Source organism: Canis lupus, chromosome 16, assembly GCF_048164855.1.
Source record: "Canis lupus baileyi chromosome 16, mCanLup2.hap1, whole genome shotgun sequence".
Classification (NCBI taxonomy): Eukaryota; Metazoa; Chordata; class Mammalia; order Carnivora; family Canidae; genus Canis; species Canis lupus.
The window spans coordinates 17,286,004-17,307,799 of NC_132853.1; the positions used below are offsets into that span (position 1 = coordinate 17,286,004).

General features: G+C 38.8%; 1 protein-coding gene across 5 annotated transcripts in view; it reads left to right on the forward strand.

Moving 5' to 3' along the window:
* SSH2 (slingshot protein phosphatase 2) overlaps nt 1–21,796 on the forward strand; it is a 239,208-nt gene that overhangs the window by 114,257 nt on the left and 103,155 nt on the right. Inside the window, exon 1 of one of the 5 annotated variants that reach the window (XM_072779191.1) lies at nt 20,467–20,793. The exons of the other annotated variants lie outside the window; for them this stretch is intronic. Within the exon in view, the coding sequence (XP_072635292.1) occupies nt 20,666–20,793 (128 nt within the window). The 5' untranslated portion in view covers nt 20,467–20,665. Of the gene's footprint in view, nt 1–20,466; nt 20,794–21,796 lie in introns of those variants that run through there. 5 annotated transcript variants of the gene reach the window in all.

Genomic DNA, 21,796 nt, shown 5'->3' on the forward strand with positions numbered 1-21,796 from the left:
TTAAATTGGAGATTTATCTGTGTTTGAGCAAAGGGCATGGTTGTTGTTTTTGTTATTGTTTTAAGTAACCTGTTGGCTGGAAGTTACATATGAAATTCCAAGTTCCTTAGATAAGGTCACTATGCCGGTGTTCAGTTTTTAAAGTACCAGATTCTACCATGCAAAGTTTATTAACTGAATTCTCCCTCCCCCACACATACTGTTTTGGTTTTTTATATACACTGTAGTTTATTTAGGGATGTATTGTACTCTAAATGCCTTATAACATGCAGGTAGGTTGTCCTAGGAACTGGCCTGGAATTGAGAAGGTCAGGATTACTTAGCAGGATTCCAATAATAATAATATTATAAACTAAGAGATTTGGTTGAGATTGCCAAGGGAGGGAGTGAGCCATTATTTTAACACAATTATCACTGTGCATCTGCTCTTAGGCAAAGGGGAAGGGGCAGAAAATGAACCTATACAGATCTCTTCATATAAGAAACATGTCAAGAATGAAAGATTAAATTATTCTTAAAACACATACACATACAACACAATTAGATTTGTCACTCTAGAAATTTCTGGAAAATAGCTGACAAGCCAACTTGACATGGATCATTGAGGTTCAAGTATGTGAATACATTTTGGAAAGTGTGACTCTGCAAAATATTCTAATAGTCGTAAAACATTCTGTGGGGGATGTACCTGGGTGGCTCACTGGTTAAGCGGCTGCCTTTGGCTCAGGTCATGATCCCCAGATCCTGGGATCAAGTTCCACATCAGGCTCCCCACGGGGAGCCTGCTTCTCCCCTCTGCCTATGTCTCTGCCTCTCTATGTCTCTCATAGATAAATAAATAAAATCTTAAAAAAAAAATTCTAGTGGTTTCTTGGAGTTTAGACTCTTTAATATTATATTCTTTAAGTTAAAAATGTTTGCATAACAAGATCAATTATTGTGACAGTATCCTACTTTGTCATCAAGTTAAATATATATTTTACCTTTCTCAACTGGCTTGTTTCCTTCATCTTATCAATGTGGTTGATCTTTATCAGACTAAAATAAATTAAAATATGATTTTAAAATATTCTATAACCTTGTTTTCATCTCAAATTACAATTTTATTTTGATTTCTTGAAAGGATGGTCTACATTTAGATTTAGGATACATTTATATTGCATCCTTTGTCTGCTCCCATTCACTCTTTAACCCATGAAACCTATCTTTTACCCCTTCTGCCACTCAAACTGCTGCTTTTGTTAGGATCACCAGTGAATATTTTTTGGTTCCTGTCTTAAATGGCACCATGGACCTTTCTTCTCTGCAGTTCTGACCTCCTTTGGCTTGCTTTTCATCATTCTTTCCTGGTTCCCTTTATATCCCCTGCCCATAGCCTCCCAGTTGGTTTCTCCAGCAAGTCTACCTCTGTTCATCTCTTAAAAGTTAATTTTTCCCCAAGAAATCATCGTAACCTCTCTTTAACTTTAGAGCAATATTTTCAATCTTTTGGGGAACACAGATGGAATCATTTGAAATGCTAGACCTTTTCAAAAGAAAAATGTGTGCATACAACTTAATTTTGCATAAAATTTCAAAAGTGTTGATGGCTTCCTATTCTCTGCTCTGTATGTTGTCCTTTGGTGAACTCATACATCCCATTCTTCATGCCCATGTGCCAAGAACTTTCAAATTTATGTATTCACCTCAGATTTCTTTTTGAGCTTTAAATTCTTATTTCTAACTGCCTACAGTCTCTTGTATGTCCTCTGATTGTCTTTATTGTATATATGAAATTTCTCTTACAAAGTTTCTTCCTCTTCTTATTAAGGATCCCACAATCCACTTACTAGTTTAAGCTAGAAACTTCATATGTATCCCTGACTCTACCCTACCCCCTGCTATTCAATAAAGCCCAAGGTCACTTCTGCCTCTTAACCTCTTCCTGATGAAAGAATATAACAAGGTTATAGACTGAAACAAGGAATTAGTACAGATAAAAAAAATTTTTAATTAGAGAAAATAACTTCTTTTTCTTTAATTCCAGCATATTAATTTATAGTGCTATATTAGTTTCAGGTGTACAATATAGTGATTCAACAACTCTGTACATTACTCAGTGTTTGTCATCATTATAAATGTACTCTTAATCTCTTTCACCTATTTCACCCATCCTCCCTCCTCCCACACCATGAAAACAACTTCTTGAATAAATATCCAAGTAAAAATAGTAAGCAACAGGTTAAGGTGGATTTGGACAGACTGATCCTTTTATTCTGTGATGATACTACAAGCTTTATAATCTGGGTATTCACTACCATTTGGCAAAACCTATTTTAATCAAATTTTAAAAGCTTGTATAATATAATACAGAATTTATTTTAGTGGCAGGATTTATGTTAATAGCTTTATAAAGGACTTTAATTCTGTATTTATAGAATCAAGGGCAGAGGGGTTACATAAAATATATGTATTTTTATCTCAGATTTTTCCTTTTCTGCTTATAATTTCTGCCTCAGCTTTAGTCTAGGCCCTTTTCTTCCTTGAATTATTGCCTCCTGGGCAGCCCAGGTGGCTCAGTGGTTTAGTGCCAGCTTCAGCCCAGGGCCTGATTCTGGAGACCCGGGATCAGGTCCCACGTCGGGCTCCCTGCATGGAGCCTGCTTCTCCTGCCTGTGTTTCTGCCTCTCTCTCTCTCTCTCTCTCTCTCTCTGTGTGTATCTCTCATGAATAAATAAATAAAATCTTTAAAAAAATGAATTATTGCCTCCTATATAATCCCTTTGCATCTAACTGATCCTCATGCTGATATATCCTTCATCTACCTTCAGGCATGACTCAGATTTAGTCATGTCACTTTACAATTTAAAGTCACTCATTATTCTCCATTGCTTATAGGATGGTCTAGGCTTTGGTATGGCATTTTAAACACTGAACCCAGGCAGCCTGGGTGGCTCAGCGGTTTAGCGCCGTCTTCAGCCCAGGACCTGATCCTGGAGACCCAGGATCGAGTCCCACTTCGGGCTCCCTGCATGGAGCCTGCTTCTCTCTCTCTCTCTCTCTCTCTCTGTCTCTCATGAATAAATAAAATCTTAAAAATAAATAAAAATAAATAAAATAAACACTGAACCCAGTTCAACCTTCCAGCCTTACCTATTACCACTCAACTTTACACCCTTTATTCAGGCCCGAAAGAACTATGTGCTCTTCCCTAAGCATACCTTTTATTCTCCTATAGCTAACTTATATATGCCTTCAAGCACCAAATTAATGCTTTATATTTATTATCTCATTCAATCCTATTAACAGTTCCAGAGAATTATTGTCCATTTTTCAGATGAGGAAACTGAGACCCAAAGAGATTAGTGACTTGCTCAAATCATACAGCTCCAAACTCAAATTCAAACTGAGTATATCTTCATTCTAACTAATGCCTTTCCTATCCCCTTCTAGAATGCCCTTTCCAATCATTTTTCTGTCTAGTAACATCCCATTCATCCTTTAAAGTTTATTTCATATCACCTCCCATGAAGAGTTTTCTCTTTTCATTCATTTATCTTATAAACTTGGGGAGGGGGGCAGGGGGGCATGGAGCCCAGTATGGGGCTTGAACTCATGACCCTGAGATCAAGACCCAAGCTGAGATCAACCATCTGAGCTACCCAAGTGCCCCTATCATGTTAACTTTTATTGGGTGCTTTTTGAGTATTGGTGACAAATCTGGATTTTAGAATTAGATGAGATGTGGATTGTCCTGGTTTTCTGATACTCTGATTTCTAGTTTTGCTTGTATAATCCAACCATCATGCAAGCATTGTCTTTAGTTTCCTGTTTTGATTTCTTTAGAGTGAGGACTTACAGAGATAATTGTGAAGACAGTTGAACACGGAATCCTACTAGGAATTTAGAACTTTCCTTTAGTCTTTTACAGCCTGCTTAGCCACACCTAATTAAACAGCAGTTTTTGTTGTTTTTTTTTTTAAAGATAGATTCATTCATTCATTCATTCATTCGAGACACAGAGAGAGGGAGGCACAGACACACGCAGAGGGAGAAGCAGGCTCCATGCAGGGCGCCAGATGCAGGACTCGATCCCGGGTCTCCAGGATCACACCTGGGCCAAAGGTGGCACCAAACCGCTGAGCCACCTGGGCTGCACTTAACAGCAGTTTTTAAAGTAATTAGCCTTTATTTAGGTTTTTCAAAAACATGAGTTTATATTCTTAGAAATAATAACTTTTTATTTTTGAACTCATGTAATTGAGTTTACATAATACTTAATTACATTATACAATTATGATAAGAAATGCAATGGCCACCAACAGTTTTTAAAACAAACACACAGATTCTTTTTTTTTTTTAAGATTTATTTATGTGGGAGGGGGCAAAGGGAGGGAATCTCAAGCAGACTCCCTGCTGAGAGTGCTGAAACACTGAGCTGAACACTGAGCTGAAACCAAGGGTTGGACACTTAGCCAACTGCGCCTCCCAGCTGCCCCACAAACAGATTCTTTTTTTTTTTTTTAATTTTTTTTTTTGGGGGGGGGATCCCTGGGTGGCGCAGCGGTTTAGCACCTGCCTTTGGCCCAGGGCGTGATCCTGGAGACCCAGGATCAAATCCCACGTCAGGCTCCCGGTGCATGGAGCCTGCTTCTCCCTCTGCCTGTGTCTCTGCCTCTCTCCCTCTCTCTGTGTGACTATCATAAATAAATTTAAAAAAAATTTTTTTAAGTATTTATTTTATTTTATTTTTATTTTATTGTATTTATTTATGATAGTCACACAGAGAGAAAGGGAGAGAGAGAGAGAGAGAGAGAGGCAGAGACACAGGCAGAGGGAGAAGCAGGCTCCATGCACCGGGAGCCCGACGTGGGATTCGATCCCGGGTCTCCAGGATCACGCCCTGGGCCAAAGGCAGGCGCTAAACCGCTGCACCACCCAGGGATCCCAACACAGATTCTTGATAAGCACTCAACTACTGGCAAAAGTAGAAGTGAATGGGCATTACTAGAGCAGAGTGGGCTGTTAGGCAGACACAATCTCTGCTACTATGACAGTATGATTTATAGAGAGAATGGAGACTGTAAGTCCCTCAAGTCCTTTATTTATTTTTTAAAATATATATATTCATGAGAGTCACACAGAGAGAGGCAGAGACATGGAGAGAGAAGTGGGCTCCTCGCAGGGAGCCCAAAGCAGGACCCAATCCCTGGACCCAGGATCACGCCCTGAGCCAAAGGCAGATGCTCAACCACAGAGCCATCCAGGCATCCCCCTCAAGTCCTTGAAAAGTAGGAGCTGGTTAGCAATTCTCACAGATTGCTATGATGATGAAATGAGGTATAATTCACTTATATAATTTGTCATAATGCTTAGCATATAGTAAATGTTCAGCAAATGTTATTCACTATTACTAAGAACCATTATAACCTTGATAAAAGGGGTCTTAAAGCATTAATCAGCTTTGGGTGGTGATGAGTGGAGGGGAGGAATAAACTGTTCAAATGCAGACCAGTAAAGAGCACACCATTCAGGGAGAACACTGGGTAGTTAGGTGAATTGAGGGCCAGTTTTTCATATATCTCCTCTGTCTGCCCTGCTTTGTTGTGAACTATTTAGTATATAATTATATATTCTCATACTTCTTTGAATACCTAGCATTAATATGGTGCCTGGCAGAGTTGGTATTAATATTTTGGTGTGCCTCTGTTTATCTATTGGTAAAATATGAACAGTCATTATTGTATATGTCCAAATATTCAATATTATGAATTAATATTTGAAGGGACATTGAAAGCCCTGTTGTAAAGATTCAGTATAAGAAATGTAATATTCTATCTCCCAGTGTTCTGTTTTTATTATAGAGTTTTTCTCTAGAGATTAGCACTTACATTTCACTTACATTTCAGTGCTTACCCTTATGTCCATGTAAAAATGTAAGCAGCAATTCTGTAGTTAATGCTTTAGTTTGACAGACTCAAGCTATCATTCTTCTGAAAATTTTTAAGAAAGGGTTCTTGGGCAAAACATGTTTTATGTTTATTGGAATACAGAACAAACTTTGAGCTCTGAGAAATGTGAACTTAATGTTTGGTAGAACACATCTGTCATTTAAGTAGTATCACCTAATATAGTCCAGTATCAGTCTGGACCTTTGGAGATGGGAGTGCTGTGGAGAATTAAAATGTCTTTAAGCAGAGATTGCATTTTACAAAGAAAATGAAACTTAACAGCTCACAAAGGTGGGTGTTTATGTGCTTTTTTTTTTTCTTTTATTGATGGGATTTCTTCTTACGAGTTATATTTTAAATGTATATTTAGGTGCCACTTTCAATTGCATTCAACTATAAAGAGTTTCAGAATGGAGAGTTGGGCAGCTATGTTTTTGTTACAGTTTAACTGACTGTTTAATCATCCACCTCTGTTCCAGTAATATCTAGAATAAATTGCTCCTGTAATAATATAAGAAGAAAATAACTTTCTTTAATTGTAATTCATTCAGTGTTAGCTAAATCTGTCACCAGGCTCTCATTCAAAACCCCAATTTATTTTCTATGACATAAAAAGCACTATAATTATAAGTGGTTCTCAGCAATCAATAAATTTCACTAAGGGCTTTATTTTTAACAGCTACTTATATCTTCCTGTTTGCTCAGTTTAAAAAAATCAGCTTTGACATATTTTTTAATTTAATTTTAACAAGTAATTTTTCATTAAAAATTTTGTTAGAGGGGCACCTAGCTGACTTAGTCAGCTAAGCATCTGCCTTCAGCTCAAATCATGATCCCAGGGTCCTGCCGAGCAGGGAGCCTGCTTCTCCCTCTCCCTCTGCCCCTCCCCCTGCTCATGCTCTCTCTCATGGTCTCTCTCAAATAAATAAAATCTTTTAAAAAATTTTTTTGTTGTTAGAAATTAGGTTTAGAGGATGCCTGGGTGGCTCAGCAGTTGAGCATCTCCCTTTGGCTCAGGGCGTGATCCTGGAGTCCTGGGATCGAGTCCCACATTGGGCTTCCTGCATGGAACCTGCTTCTCCTTCTGCCTGTGTCTCTGCCTCTCTCTCTCTCTCTCTCTCATGAATAAATAAATAAAGTCTTTTAAAAGAATTGGGTTTAGGCAGTAACATCTCTTATTTCCCAAAATTGAATTGCTATTTTTAACTTAACACAATCCTTTTCCTTAAAGATCTTCATTTTGAAAGGCAATATTCTGCAACTGAAACAGTCCACATTAGAGTTTATTCTGTTATTTTACCTATAAAATTATGAAAACATCAAGCTCAAGGAGTAATTACTATTAAATTAGACCACTTAACATGAAGTACCTTACAAACAAATAATAAATAATGTAATTACTGGTAATGTAGTCATTTTAAAACACTAAAACCAAAAGATTTATATTCCATTATTTTCAGTTATATGGAAAGTACACTGGTATTGGAGTTAGGAGATGTATGTTTGTATTGGTTGCATGACCTTCATTCTTTGAGACTCAGTTTCCTCTTCCTTAAAAAAAATTTAGCATGCTTATTATGAGGCATAAATAATACAGAAATATAAAAATACTTCAAAATAGGCAAAGTACTGTTACATAAATATTTTATCATGGTGAAACATTTTTAAAAGTTTTACAGGTGCCTGGGTGGCTCAGTTTGTTAAGCAGCTGACCTCAGCTCAGGTCATAATCTCAGGGTCCTGGGATTGAGTCCTGTATTACATCAGGCTCATGCTCAGTGGAGAGTCTGCTTCTCCTTCTTCCTCCTCCTGCTCCCTCCCTCTCTCTCTCTCAAATAAAATCTTTAAAATTTTTTTAAAGTATTGTCTTCTAATTATGTAATATACTCATTTTATTAGTGATGCTTATCAACCATAAATAGTTTTCCAGCTCTGGGTTTAAGCCCAGAGCTGGTGAGAAGGGGATTATAAAATCATTTCAAATCATTTCATTAACTCCCTAGAAAAGGATGGAAAAGTCAAAGCTGAAATAACTGCTTTATAAGTGACTATGTGAAGATAAATCTTAAAGGGTCTGGGTTTTTTTTCTCATTTTATTTGTTAGATACCATATAGTAAGAACCTAAATAGTAGTTAGACTATCAGGCCTAATTATTGTTTTCTGTAAGTGTACCAGGTTCTTGAGTATCCAAAACCAGTTAATACTATTCCTCAGAGATATTTAGACAAAATATGAAATAGAGGTTTTTGTTTTATTTTTTTTTAAGATTTATTTATTCATTTTTTTAAGAGAGAGTAAGAGACAGGAGAATGCAAGCAGGGAGAGGGAAAGGGAATCTCAAGCAGACTCTGTGCTGAGTAGAACCCCATACTGGGCTCAATCTCAGGACCCTGAGATCACGGCCTGAGCTGAAAACAAGAGTCAGAGGCTTAACCCACTGCACCACCCAGGCGCCCATGTTTTATCTTTCCAATGTTTTATTATTTAAAAAAGTAAACAGGCAGACAATTGAAAGAACTGTACAGTAAACACCCAAATAACCACCCTTTCTGGATTCACAATTAGCATTTTACTCTGTTGACTTTATCACATATCTACTTAACCTATCCACCCTGGCCTAGAAGTTTTAAGCAGGAAACATGTTTTATTTATTCTTTTATATGTATTTTGATGTAGTAACATATAAGAAATTTTTTTAAAGTTCAAGGCTTTACAAGCTACAACTTTCTAAGTGAATTTTACATTAAAAATAAGCCATATGCATAATATAAAAACATGAATGGAAAGATGAACAGCAAATTCAGGAAGAGTAGCTATTTGTACAGACAGGCAGGAAAGGGATCATAGAGAAGTTCACAGAGGGCTTCAGTTGTGATACTTTATTTCTTAAAATTGGAGAGTAAAAAGAATGTGATAGTACTGTTTATTGAGTATCTGACTGTTATCCTCTCTATTCTTTGACATATGTTTAAAATATTTCACAATTAAAAATTAAAATATTTGCTACTTAGTTTTCTTTTCCCTTGAAAGTATTTTTCACTTCACTTAAGATTCATTGTCCAGTTGGCCTTCCAGCTGAGGTGGATTAAATAGAATCTGACAACACCATATCTTTGCTCTGTTGATGCACTTGCTAAAGTACAAAATATCCTTTCTACCAAGGATTGAGGAGTATTAACTTTTGCATACTTCTTGGTTTTGCCTAACCCAAAAAGAAAAACTTCCTGTAGCATACTCAAATTCCTTGAAGATATTTGACATGGTTGTTGAAAAGTGTATAATTGTGTAAGTATATAATTTTGTATGTTCACCTGATTTTAGAAAAGAAGGACATGGAAAGTGAAATATGGTCTGGGAAGCTGATACATGAAAGCTTGAAGAGATAATGATGCTGCTCAGCCAGGGCCTAGAAACTTGACCACTCTAAACAAACTGCGTAGTACTAAATTGCTTGTGAAAGGGCTGAATCAATCCTGCTGTGATTTGTACTTTTGGCTCCTGAAAGTCTAGGACAGGCTTGAAAATAAAAATAAAGCCCATACCTAGCTGGGTTGTGTTCCAGGCCTTCTACTAGATTCTCTGTGTGAAGGAGGCATATATCTATCAGAAAAGAGAGAGCAGGAGAAAGATGAGGCTGTGAAAAGGAGTCTTAGGGGCCGCTCCGTTACCAACTGTGAGGGAGATAACTAATGTATTGATTCCTTCAGGAAATATTTATCTAGAGTCCTAAGAAAACTATAGTGAGGTGCAGTATAAGGGATCAACCAACCAATCAGAATATATTTAATGCTTTAGACTTCCTAGCACTGTGCTGGGCTCTGTGAAGTCCACAAAAGAGAGTTACTGTGTCTGATTTGCTCCCATTGAGAGACAGTTATACAGCATAAAATAGCAAAACTTTGAATTATAATATAGATTATAAATTCTAAAGGAATTAGAAAAAGTCATAGCATACTACAAATAAGGAATTGATCATTGGGCTTAATCAGAAGACCTGAGTTCAAATCCTAGCTCTGACACTTGCTGTGTAAACTTGGGCAGGACCCTTAATTTCTAAGCCTCAGTTTCCTCATCTGAAAATGAATCTGATAATCCCAGGTAGCTCTGTTTACCTATACACAGGAGTATAATGAGAATCAAGTGAGGATGAATATGAAAACACTATAGAGTTTCTAATTATTGAAAGAACTGAGAAAACTAGGCCTTCAAAAATATGTTGTTTCATGGATACTTGAAAGTCTGGATAAACGTGGTCTCAGAAGGGGGACAACTTGAACAGAGAGGAGAATGAGACTCAGATACAGAAGGACAGACAGAGAGGAGAATGAGACTCAGATACAGAAGGACAGGATAAGACCTTCCTAATTATAGCAAAGATTTGTTTTGGGAGAATGGGTAAAAAAAAAAGTTACATTGACTGTGTTGGAGAAGGAATGGAATTGAGGGTAATATGCCATACAGAATGGATTATTGTAGGATTTAAATTATGGAGGACCTGAAGACCAGAAGGGAAAGTTTCAACTTGTTCTGAAAGGGAATAAGGAACTGCTTGGGGATTCTGAGTGAAGAATTATTATAAAAGTATTTAATTCTTAGTCATTTTGATAGTATCTTAGAAAGTGCCTGGCATACAGGTATTCAGTCCAACTGAATTCAGTCAGTCTATCAACAGTATATAGGATAAATTAGACACATCTGCACCTAGAGTCTAGGCTTCTTATCACCTAGGTATTAGTCTGTTCATCTTTTTCTTTAACTGTCACAAGGAATGATAATACCTGCCTAGCTAGTAGGTTTATTTCAAACATCAAATAAGATGATGTGCCACCATTATCCACAAATACATTAAATGCTTCCTTCACATAGGATGCTGTATAAAGAAACTAGGAAACAAACAAAAAACTATAGATATAAATGCCTTGGAAAATGTCTTGTGATGAATATTAGCTTGAAATTCAGAGTTCTAAGGGATTTGGTAGCAAGGGGATGGTATACAACAGCCAGAAGTCTTAACTGCTATATATAGTACTGGGTTAGGTCGCTATTACTGTCAGGAACCTGTTAGGCATAGCTAGGATCAAATTGAAGAGAAAATACCCAGTGCAATAAGGTAAGTAACATCTTCAGGAGTTCCTCCTGTTGGCAATAGAATTTTTCATACTTAACTTGTTCCATAGTGAACCTCCATCATCATGGAGACAGTGTAGAATACTGTTAAGGAAACATGTTCTGGAGCCAGAATTACTGGCAGGGGTTGAAATACTGGTGTATAACCTTAAACAAGTTATTCAAACTCTCCCTCCCCTGCACGTAAACTCTTAATAGAGTATCTGGTGCACAGTAAATGTCAGCTCAACAAATGTCAGCTATTGTTTTTATTTTTAAGAACCTCTCAGCTCCTCTAGCCTCCTTTTTTTTTTTTTTTTTGTTATTCTCAAATTAACTTTCTATTCTTCTATCTCTTGTCTCACACCCCATTCCAAGACATTGAAAGCCACATTTGGCTCATTTACTATAGTATACAGCATTAGCATCAAACAAGATCCCAAAATTACTTCTTTTTTTTTTTTTAAGATTTTATTTATTTATTCATGATAGTCACACAGAGAGAGAGAGAGGCAGAGACACAGGCAGAGGGAGAAGCAGGCTCCACGCAGGGAGCCCGACGTGGGATTCAATCCCGGGTCTCCAGGATCACGCCCTGGGCCAAAGGCAGGCGCCAAACCGCTGCACCACCCAGGGATCCCCCAAAATTACTTCTTAATTTAAAATCATATTATCTTCAAAGTAGTTTAATATTTCATATATTTGGGTCGCCTGGGTGGCTCAGCAGTTAAGCATCTGCCTTTGGCTCAGGGCATGATCCTGGAGTCCCGGGATCGAGTCCCACATCAGGCTTCCTGCATGGATCCTGCTTCTCCCTCTGCCTATGTCTCTGCCTCTCTCTGTGTGTGTCTCTCATAAATAAAGAAATAAAATCTTTAAAATATATATATTATATATATTTTGTTATAGTCTAATTAATTCTTTGAAATCAATATCCATAATAATAGTTTTTAATTTTTGTTTATAGTCTGTTTTTCTAGTTTCTCTCTATAAGCCTGTGTCACATACACACACACACACACACACATATATATATATATATTTTAATGTAGTATGTAAAAGATGGGATGTAGAAGAGGATCTTGGGCGCTGAGTTAATTTAATAGATCACAGCATAGGAAGCACTAGGATTCCATGGGGGAAAAAAAAAAAAAACTAAACCTTTCAGCAGGGCAATTTGATCATATCTAACAATTCCTAAGATGTTCAAAATATTTTAACTAACTGCCAATTCTGCCTCTAGGTATAAATATTCACATGTATGCATAAAGACCACATGAAAGCATATTCATAATGATATTGTATATAATGGTAAAGACTGTAAACAGCTTAAATGTCTATCAGTAGAGGACTGTTTAAATAAAGAATATTTAATTGTAAAATAGAACACTATGCATTCCTTTAAAAGAATGTGAGGCAAATCTAAATATAGGGCAGGGCAGCCCGGGTGGCTCAGCGGTTTAGGGCCACCTTTGGCCCAGGGCATGATCCTGGAGTCCCATGATCCAGGAGTCCCTACGTGGAGCCTGCTTCTCCCTCTGCCTGTGTCTCTGCCTCTCTCTCTCTGTGTGTGTGTGTCTCTCATGAATGAATGAATGAATGAATGAATGAATTAAATCTTTAAAAATAAATACATCTATATGGCAGCCTTGGGTGGCTCAGCGGTTTAGCGCCACCTTCAGCCCAGGGCCTGATCCTGGAGACCCGGGATCCAATCCCATGTCAGGTTCCCTGCATGGAGCCTGCTTCTCCCTCTGCCTGTGTTTCTGTCTCTCTCTCTCTCTCTCTCTCTCTGTGTCTCTCATAAATAAATAAAATCTTTAAAAAAATAAATATAGAAAAATGTCTAAGATACAGTGATAAGTGAAGGGAAAAACAAGAAGCAGAATAATATGTATGATGTATATAATATAATACTATGCTTAGGTGCATGTATGTTTCTTAAAGGGCAGCTACAATATATTTACATATGCAAGGAAAATTTCTAGAAATATTAACAATCATCCCAGGGAGTAGGATGATGGGGATAAGAAGAGTGACTTTTATTTTACTTTTCTGAATATTGAAAAAAAAAGTTTCAATCACTCAGCATGTTACTTTTATTTTTTTAATTTTTTTTTTTTTTTTTTTTTTTTATTTATGATAGTCACAGAGAGAGAGAGAGAGAGGCAGAGACACAGGCAGAGGGAGAAGCAGGCTCCATGCACTGGGAGCCTGATGTGGGATTCGATCCCGGGTCTCCAGGATCGCGCCCTGGGCCAAAGGCAGGCGCCAAACCGCTGCGCCACCCAGGGATCCCCTAAAAAAATAAAATCTTAACTAAAAAATGTTTAAATAATAAAATGTTTAAAGAGACAGAATAGGGATTAAATGGTTAAATGGTTTATAAGGTGTATTGGATGTGAAAAGTGATCTATAAAAATGCCTATTATTTTTACTAAACAATAGCATGTGGGGCTTTTGTAACCTGAAGAAAGCAGCATTTCAGCATCTCTTCCTACTGGAGCATATGGTGGTTAAGACTATGGCAGATGAATGCCTTAGAGATTGCCTCTCATGGAGTTGATACGCAGATCTTTTCAGTATTCCCCATGCTCTTATGGTGGAAAGTTCCATGGAAAGGACTAGAAGGGTTCAGTGACATTGTTCTATCCAGTGTTTAAAACTATTGTCTGATGCTCTTTTAAATAATACTATTAGCCACATGGTGATTGCAAAACGATTGCTTTTAAGAGCCTTTTTTTTTTTTTTTTTTTTTTACAGAGTTTGGTTTATTGTATTGTATGAACTTGGGTGTTTTATCTTGAGAGTTTTATCCTAGCATTTTAGAGATTAACAGGAGACAGAATGTTGTGCTACTCCAGGTAACAGGCTTTTTGTTTTATAACTCTTTAAAGTGTTGGTTTTCTCCCTTTTGACACTCAGGGGATTAATTTACTATTTATTTCTGTAGATCATGCCCTTGGAGAAAACAAAAATACAAACAGGCCTTCTGACAGATATAATCATATTTTCTTATGACTAGGTATTTTTAAAATAAAGTTATATAAGTTAATACTGTTATTTTAAAACTTGTAAATACAGGGGCACCTGAGTAGCTCAGTCGGCTAAGGTCCTGGGATCAAGCCTCACGTGGGGCTCCCTCTCCCTCTGCTGCTCCCCTTGCTTATGATCTCTTGCTGTCTCTCTCTCAAATAAATAAATAAAATATTTTAAAAGTAAAAAATAAAGGCTGTAAATATAAAAATCCAGTAAACACTGCAGATCTTACTATCAAATGCAATATTAAGTTAATGTGATTAACTACCTGGCAAACAATAATAATGAAGACTTCCTGAATGAAATGGGGTGATACATTGGGGATATTTGTATGTATTTTAATTTTCATTCATTCATCAACTTCTCACCCAAAATACAAAGAAATACAACTAGCTTTCTGTTACTAGAAGTTGATTGACCAATTTATGAATGGTAATTATGAGAATTTCATGCGTCTTGTTCACAAAGCACTTCTATAAAACTGTGAGGTAAAACATTACCATCCCCACTTTAGGATTAAAGAAATTGAGGCTGGAACAGAGAAAAGTTTGCCCATGATTAACGTAACTAGAATCTAGAACTTCTGATATCAGATTCATTGACATTTTAATGTTGTCTGCTTTAGTTATTTTTCAGACTAGTGGAAAAGAATATAGAGAATTATTTCTAGTCAACATCTTAACTTCTTCAACGAATAAATTAAAATGTACAGTCAACTTTACCTCAAAGATGCCAGACAGACTTTAGAGTCTCCCTGCTCACCCCCAACATACACACAAACACATACACACTCAGCTTTCTTAATGACCTAAAGAAAGGCACATAGGTTTTTTTTTCCCTATTAAGAGTTTTTACGTCAGAAAGACAGCCAAAAAATATGATGAAGAGGAGTTAGAAAAGCAAAAGAATTTAAAATTAAAAGATTTAGGGGCTCCTGACTGGCTCAGCCAGTGGAGCACATGACTCTTGATCTTGGGGTTGTGAGTTCAAGAACCACACTGGGTATAGAGATTACTTAAAAAATAAAATCTTGGGGATCCCTGGGTGGCTCAGTAGTTTAGCGCCGCCTACAGCCCAGGGCGTGATCCTGGAGACCAGGATCCAGTCCCGCGTCCTGCACCCTGCATGGAGCCTGTTTCTCCCTCTGCCTCTCTCTCTCTCTCTCTCTCTCTCTTTCTCTCTTTCTCTGTGTGTGTGTGTGTGTCTCATGAATAAATAAAAACTTTAACAATATATATAAAAAATAAAACCTGGGATCCCTGGGTGGCGCAGCGGTTTGGCGCCTGCCTTTGGCCCAGGGCACGATCCTGGAGACCCGGGATCGAATCCCACATCGGGCTCCCGGTGCGTGGAGCCTACTTCTCCCTCTGCCTATGTCTCTGCCTCTCTCTCTCTCTCTCTCTGTGACTATCATAAATAAATAAAAATTAAAAAATAAATAAATAAATAAAAATAAAAATAAAACCTTAAAAATAAATAAGTAGATTTATTACAACCATGCACTCTAAGATTCTTCTTTGGAGACTGACTCACTAATTGTATTTGTGAAGAGCAAGCTCCCCAACCTTTCTTTTAACTCTTTTAAATTTACAGAGCCATTAAGTCCAAAGTGTAGATTTTTATGCTGTACACTCTTTCAAGTAACTTTGTCTCTTAACTTAATCCTCACAGTAACTTCATAAATTAGATACCAATACTGAGCCAGAGATTAAGTAACAATCCAAAGTTCACAGCTAATGGTGACATTAGGATTCAAATCCTGCCTAATAATTGCAAGATTATGATTTTTCTTTCAAATATAATTAACACACAGCTTTATATTAGTTTCAGGTGTACAATATAATGATTTAACAATTCTCTACATTTCTCAGTGTTCATTAAGTGTACTGTTAATCCTTTCTATCTTTTTTACCCATTCCCTACCTCCCTTCTGGCAACCACCAGTTCTCTATATTGAAATGTCTAGTATTTTGTCTCTTTTCTCTTTGTTCATTTGTTTTGTTTCTTAAATTCCACATGTGAATGATTATTCCAATTTTAGTATATATGCTGCCAAAGCAAGCACTAAATTCCACATATGAATGAAACCATATGATATTTATCTCTCAGACTGACTGGCTTTACTCAGCATTATGCTCTCTAGGCCAATCCATGTTGTTGCGAATGGCAAGATTTCATTCTTTTTTATAGCTAAGTAATACTCCATTTTCTGTATAAACTAAGGTTAGGATTTTTAAGTGCTAGGCTCTATTGCTTTGAACTAGATGACTATTGATCTTAAGTGGATTAAATGCATTTTTCAAGATTTCTAGGCTGAATGAAATTCCTTTCCTAAGGTTCCCAACTCTAACAAAAAGATTTGGAGACCTTTCCTTAGAGTTTTATTATCCTATTTTACAGATGAAAATAAATGACTTAGCCAAAATCTTAGTTTATTAAGTGGCCATGTTAGAACTAGAGCTTAGGTCCTCTGGTTTCTAGTCTACTGCTTTTGGCACTTGAACACTATCACTTTTTTAGCTCATTAGCTACCTTCCATTCAAGTGATCCACCCAGGTTGAAATTTTGTTACAGCAGCAAAAGCATGCCACATCCTTCACTCACATTTAAAGCCACTTTTGTGTCTGTCCTGGTCAGCAAGTAAGTCAGTGTTTATACCTTACAGAGAGCACAGGAAGACATAGTAACAAGAAGTACCTTACGGATACAAGGGACATCTATTATTTAAAAAAAAAAAAAAAATTTACACTTGACAGGATGAGCACTGGGTGTTATGCTATATGGTGGCAAATGGAACTCCAATTTAAAAATTTGTTAAAAATAAATTTTGGGGGATCCTTGGGTGACTCAGTGGTTTAACGCCTGCCTTCGGCCCAGGGTGTGATCCTGGAGTCCTGGGATCAAGTCCCATATCAGGCTCCCTGCATAGAGCCTGCTTCTCCCTCTGCCTATGTCTCTGTCTCCATCTCTCTGTGTCTCTCATGAATAAATAAATAATTAAAAAAAAAAACCATGATATAAAAAAAAATAGAAAATAAAATTTTAATGCTTTTAGCATATAATTCTATAAAAATTTAATTTGACTATTGCTAATGCTGTCAAAAGCCAAAATAACATTTTAGAATATTCATATTTCTGAGCCTTGAAATGGTCAGCAAATGACAAGACAAAATTTATTTTAAATCTTCTAACTCAAGCAAGAGAATGAAGAAATGCAGCATTTTTTCTCCAGGGCGTTTGTGCAGATTTTTTTAAAGCCTCTTCTGACTTCATGTGAAGTAGAAAAGTAGCTTAGTTTATTTCATGTTGCTCAGTCTACTTTGGAATCAGTTTTGAATTCCTAGATGGTTGGGTACAGAGAGCTTGCTCCCTAGAGCCTTGTTTCCTGACAGTCCAGAGTAAAGGATTAAATTGAGCTGAAACCAAATTGATTGACATTTTGACACTCTGCAGATTGGGAAAAGAAAGGGAATTTGTTCAACTTTTTAAGACAGTAGCAGAAAGAACTATTCCCTTAAAGGAACCCCAGTTTGCAAAGATGATTTCGTTTTTTTCTTAAAAAAAAAAAAAAAAAAAAACTATGAAGCACGTTCTAGCACTTTCCCAATTTCCAATCTTACAGTTCAAAGTGAGAATTTAACTTTGAAAGCTTTTGAAAAGGCCTGGATGGGGGTGTTAAAATAGACTCCACTGAACCACACACTGGCAGAGGTCTTTTGAGGGGAAACAAAGGACTATGCACTTCTGGGGTGTCACAATAGGAACCTATCTATAAAAGACAAATATACATATGTATGAAATCCTTATCTTTAGCGTTTTTTACATGTCAGAGATATTAAGTATGAATTGAATAAGATACATTTCCTGCTGACTTCTTTTTCAAATAGATATAGATGATTACCATTCCATCATCTTTCATAAGCTGCATCATTGAGTACTGACTTCGATAAAATACCATCTCTGCTGTCATGAAAGGAATGGACTCACCTTAACAGTGCTCTTCTAAACAGCTTGCTGACTTTTTTTGATCACTGCCGGGAGGCTGTAATAAATTACAGCCTGGAAGAAGTTACAAACTGGCAAGTTTGCCAGATATTTAAAGCAATTTATTTTGGGGTGTATCAGCAGATTTCTTCTTACACTGCCATTTGGGTGCCTGCTGACACAGCCTGTATAAATCTTTCAAACATTTTCCTTACTAGAGATGGATGAAGATGATGATGCACTGGACTCCAGACCTTTCATTAACTCTTCACTTGCCAACTGGTTCTTTTACCAGATCTTTGTTTTTTTTTTTTTAATTTTTTATTTATTTGTGATAGTCACAGAGAGAGAGAGAGAGGCAGAGACACAGGCAGAGAGAGAAGCAGGCTCCATGCACCAGGAGCCCGACGTGGGATTTGATCCCGGGTCTCCAGGATCGCGCCCTGGGCCAATGGCAGGCGCTAAACCGCTGCGCCACCCAGGGATCCCTCTTTTACCAGATCTGAAGGAAATTTGATCCCTATTTCCAGGATGCGTTTGCAATATTTCAAATCCCTAGTGCCTTGGCAACAACTTTAAGTTTTATGGAAGGATAAACTAACAAAAGAGTTTCTGGTTTTAGGCATAAAATATATAATTTAGATTGATTATTTCATTACTAGTATTTAGAAAATCACCAAACTTCCTAATAGGAAAAAAGATCTGAAAAATCATATAAAACAAAAACTTGTTTCTTCTTAATTCTAGCATATGTTGAGTCTTAAAGTGACTTGTTTCTCATTTTTGTTTCTTTTGTCTTGGATAGTGAAGTCATTTTTTAAAGTTATTAATTTCTGGCTCTAGGTCCAAAGACAATTTTATTGATACATAATTTAGTCAGGTATTCAGAAAAGCCTAACATGCTCATGCTTGGAAATATTTGTTCTGATGAGACTGGAAGGGCAAGAGATAAGGGAACCTTTACTGAGTGCCTGTACCAGGTCAACCCCTTTTGTAAACCACTATATAGCATACAGGAGAGAGAGAGAGAAGAGAAATTTTCATCTTATGAAGAGCTAGTTCCTGGTCAGGTAAAAGGCATTGCTTAGTGAGTTGTTAGGAACATGATAAAGGTTTAAACTCATGAAGAAATCAGGGTATATAGGGTTTGGTAGAAAAAGCCTCACCTACATCAGAAGTCATATAACTGGTGATGTCACTTACAAATGAGGTCATCTGGCTAGATCCTGAATATTTATTTCTACCTCTGTAAGGAGAGGATATACTCTCTAGCCTGTCTTCATCTCCTAGATCATTTGGCACATAGTTATCAACCATGGCTGTACATTGCAGTCATCCGGGGAGCCTTGGAAAATACTGATGTCTAAGATCCCACCCTCAAGAGATTCTTATTTGATAGGTCTAGAGTGCAGCCGGGCATTGGGGTGTTTAAAACCCGCACAGGTGGGGGATCCCTGGGTGGCTCAGCGGTTTCGCGCCTGCCTTTGGCCCAGGGTGCGATCCTGGAGTCCCGGGATCGGGTTCCGGGATCGGGTCCCGCGTCAGGCTCCGGGCATGGCGCCTGCTTCTCTCTCTGCCTGTGTCTCTGCCTCTCTCTTTCTATGTCTATCATAAATAAATAAAAATAAACATTTTTTAAAAACCCACAGGTGATTCATATGTACAGCTAAGGCTGTGAATCCTTGGTTTGGAGAATCATTTGGAAAGCCCTTTATACATTTATTTACAAGGGTTAGCAGATGGTATGGAAAATGTAGATAGGAGTTTTTCCCCATCACAACTTAAGCTGTTTTGCTTTAAAAAAAAAAAAAAAAATCCAAGTGTGCCTGAGTGGTTCATTGGATTAAGCCTCTGACTCTTGATTTCAGCTCACGTCAGGATCTCAGGGTCTTGAGATGAGCCCTGCATCCCCTGCCCCCGCTGGGTGGAGCCTGTTTGGATTTCTCTCTCTTTCTCCCTCTGCCCCCCACCCCCAAAAGAAAACGCCAACACACACACACAAACAGCCTCTGAGTTTCCCTAGCCCTTAGTACATAGAAACCCACTGATAAGTCTTCGTTGCATTTGTGAATGAACTGCCTTTCAAAGTTTTAAGAACATTTGAAAAAATGGGGTTTCGAGTTCAATGTGTAGAGTCGTTCACGAAGCAGGATCTTGCTATGGAAACATTCCCAAGAAACGCTAACCTTTCTTGCCTACCCCAGGCTCGCTTCACTCCTTAACGCGAGCCGCGGCATCTGGGTGCGGAACCTTCCCGGCACTCGGAGATGCCCGCAACGGTAGGTGCCACGAGCTCAGGGGCGGAGCGCCCAAAGGGCGGACCCTCTTGGCTCCTCGGACTCTCTCCGCCCTCTGGGCCCGCCCCGCCGCAGCGCCCCGCCCCGGACGCGGGTTGGGGCGGGCTGGTGGTGGCGCCCAGCCGCCGGGACTTCACAGCCGAGCCCTAGGGCTGCGGCGACGGCCTCCGCACAACCCGGCGGGCCCAGTTTGGACGCGGGGAGCTCGGGCTGCCCGCGCCTCTGGCCCGACGGAGCCCCACGCGACCGCCTCGTGCCCGAACCGGGCGGGCGCCAAGATGCGGAGCTGTGCTCCTTGAGCTGGCCCCATGACCCTGAGCACGTTGGCCCACGAGAGGAAGGCGTCCCCCGCCTGCACCTGCAGCCTCGGTGGCCCCGACATGATCCCTTACTTCTCCGCCAACGCGGTCATCTCGCAGAACGCCATCAACCAGCTGTGAGTGCGCCGCGCGCCCTCCCGCCCTTCGAAAGCTGGGAAAGTTTGCGTTTCAGCAGCCGCTTTCCCCAACATCATGGGGAGCAAGAGAGCGAGAGCGAAATCGCACCCTGCGTGCTTGGAGGTTTCGAGGTGTCCAGGGGTACAGTGGGGTGGAGGTGTGGGGTAATTCTTGGAGGCAGATCGTGTCCCCGGGGGCTGGGCGGATTGGAGAACCCTTTGCGAGAATTTCTGGTAAACCTTGAGGGAAGCACAAAGTGCATTCGTCCCTGGGAAGTTGTCTGTGGGGACCGAGTGACAGCTGAACAGGAGACTCTAGGGGTGCAGGGCGGTCTGTAGCTTCTGAAACGGCGCCCGGAAACGTTTGGACTCCCTTGCGGGTCCTGCTAGTGATCTGTGTTGTTTGGGGTTTTTGTTGTTTCGAGTAAGTTTGCGGTGACTATAGGTTTCTGTTGCAAGCCGTTAACAAAGGAAGGCTGTCCATTCTTCGCTCCTGCTGGCTGTAATCTGGATTTCAGTAGTTTGGCTATTCTTTTAGTCTCCCCCTATAGTAGTGCAAGTCCGCCTGCACACCTTCATTCACGGAAGTGCAAGATTCAACGCATCTTTAAATCGTCGCTGTTTTTGAAGTCTCTAGAGTTGTTGTCCTTCCCTTCCTTTGTGGTTTAGCTGTTTCTGAGAACTGTGTGCGGAACCTTGTGGTTAATCTCCCCTCAACGCTATCTATAGAACGCAGAGTAGAGGAACTGTGTCTATGCAGGTTGCATCCTTAAACCAGTGGAGTGGTTAGGGTTACTTTAGGTAGTGTATTAGTACTCTCGAGTCCTTCCAGGAGCGTCAGCTACTGAGGTTTTCCCAGATTCCTGGTACTTAAGCAACGCTGCTGTCTCCTTCCCAGGTCAACACTGGAAAACTTTTATGTCCAACAATAGAAACTTTCCATTATCTCTATTAAATGTTCCAAGAATAGCCAGTTATGTGATTTATAAATAATCTTACATCT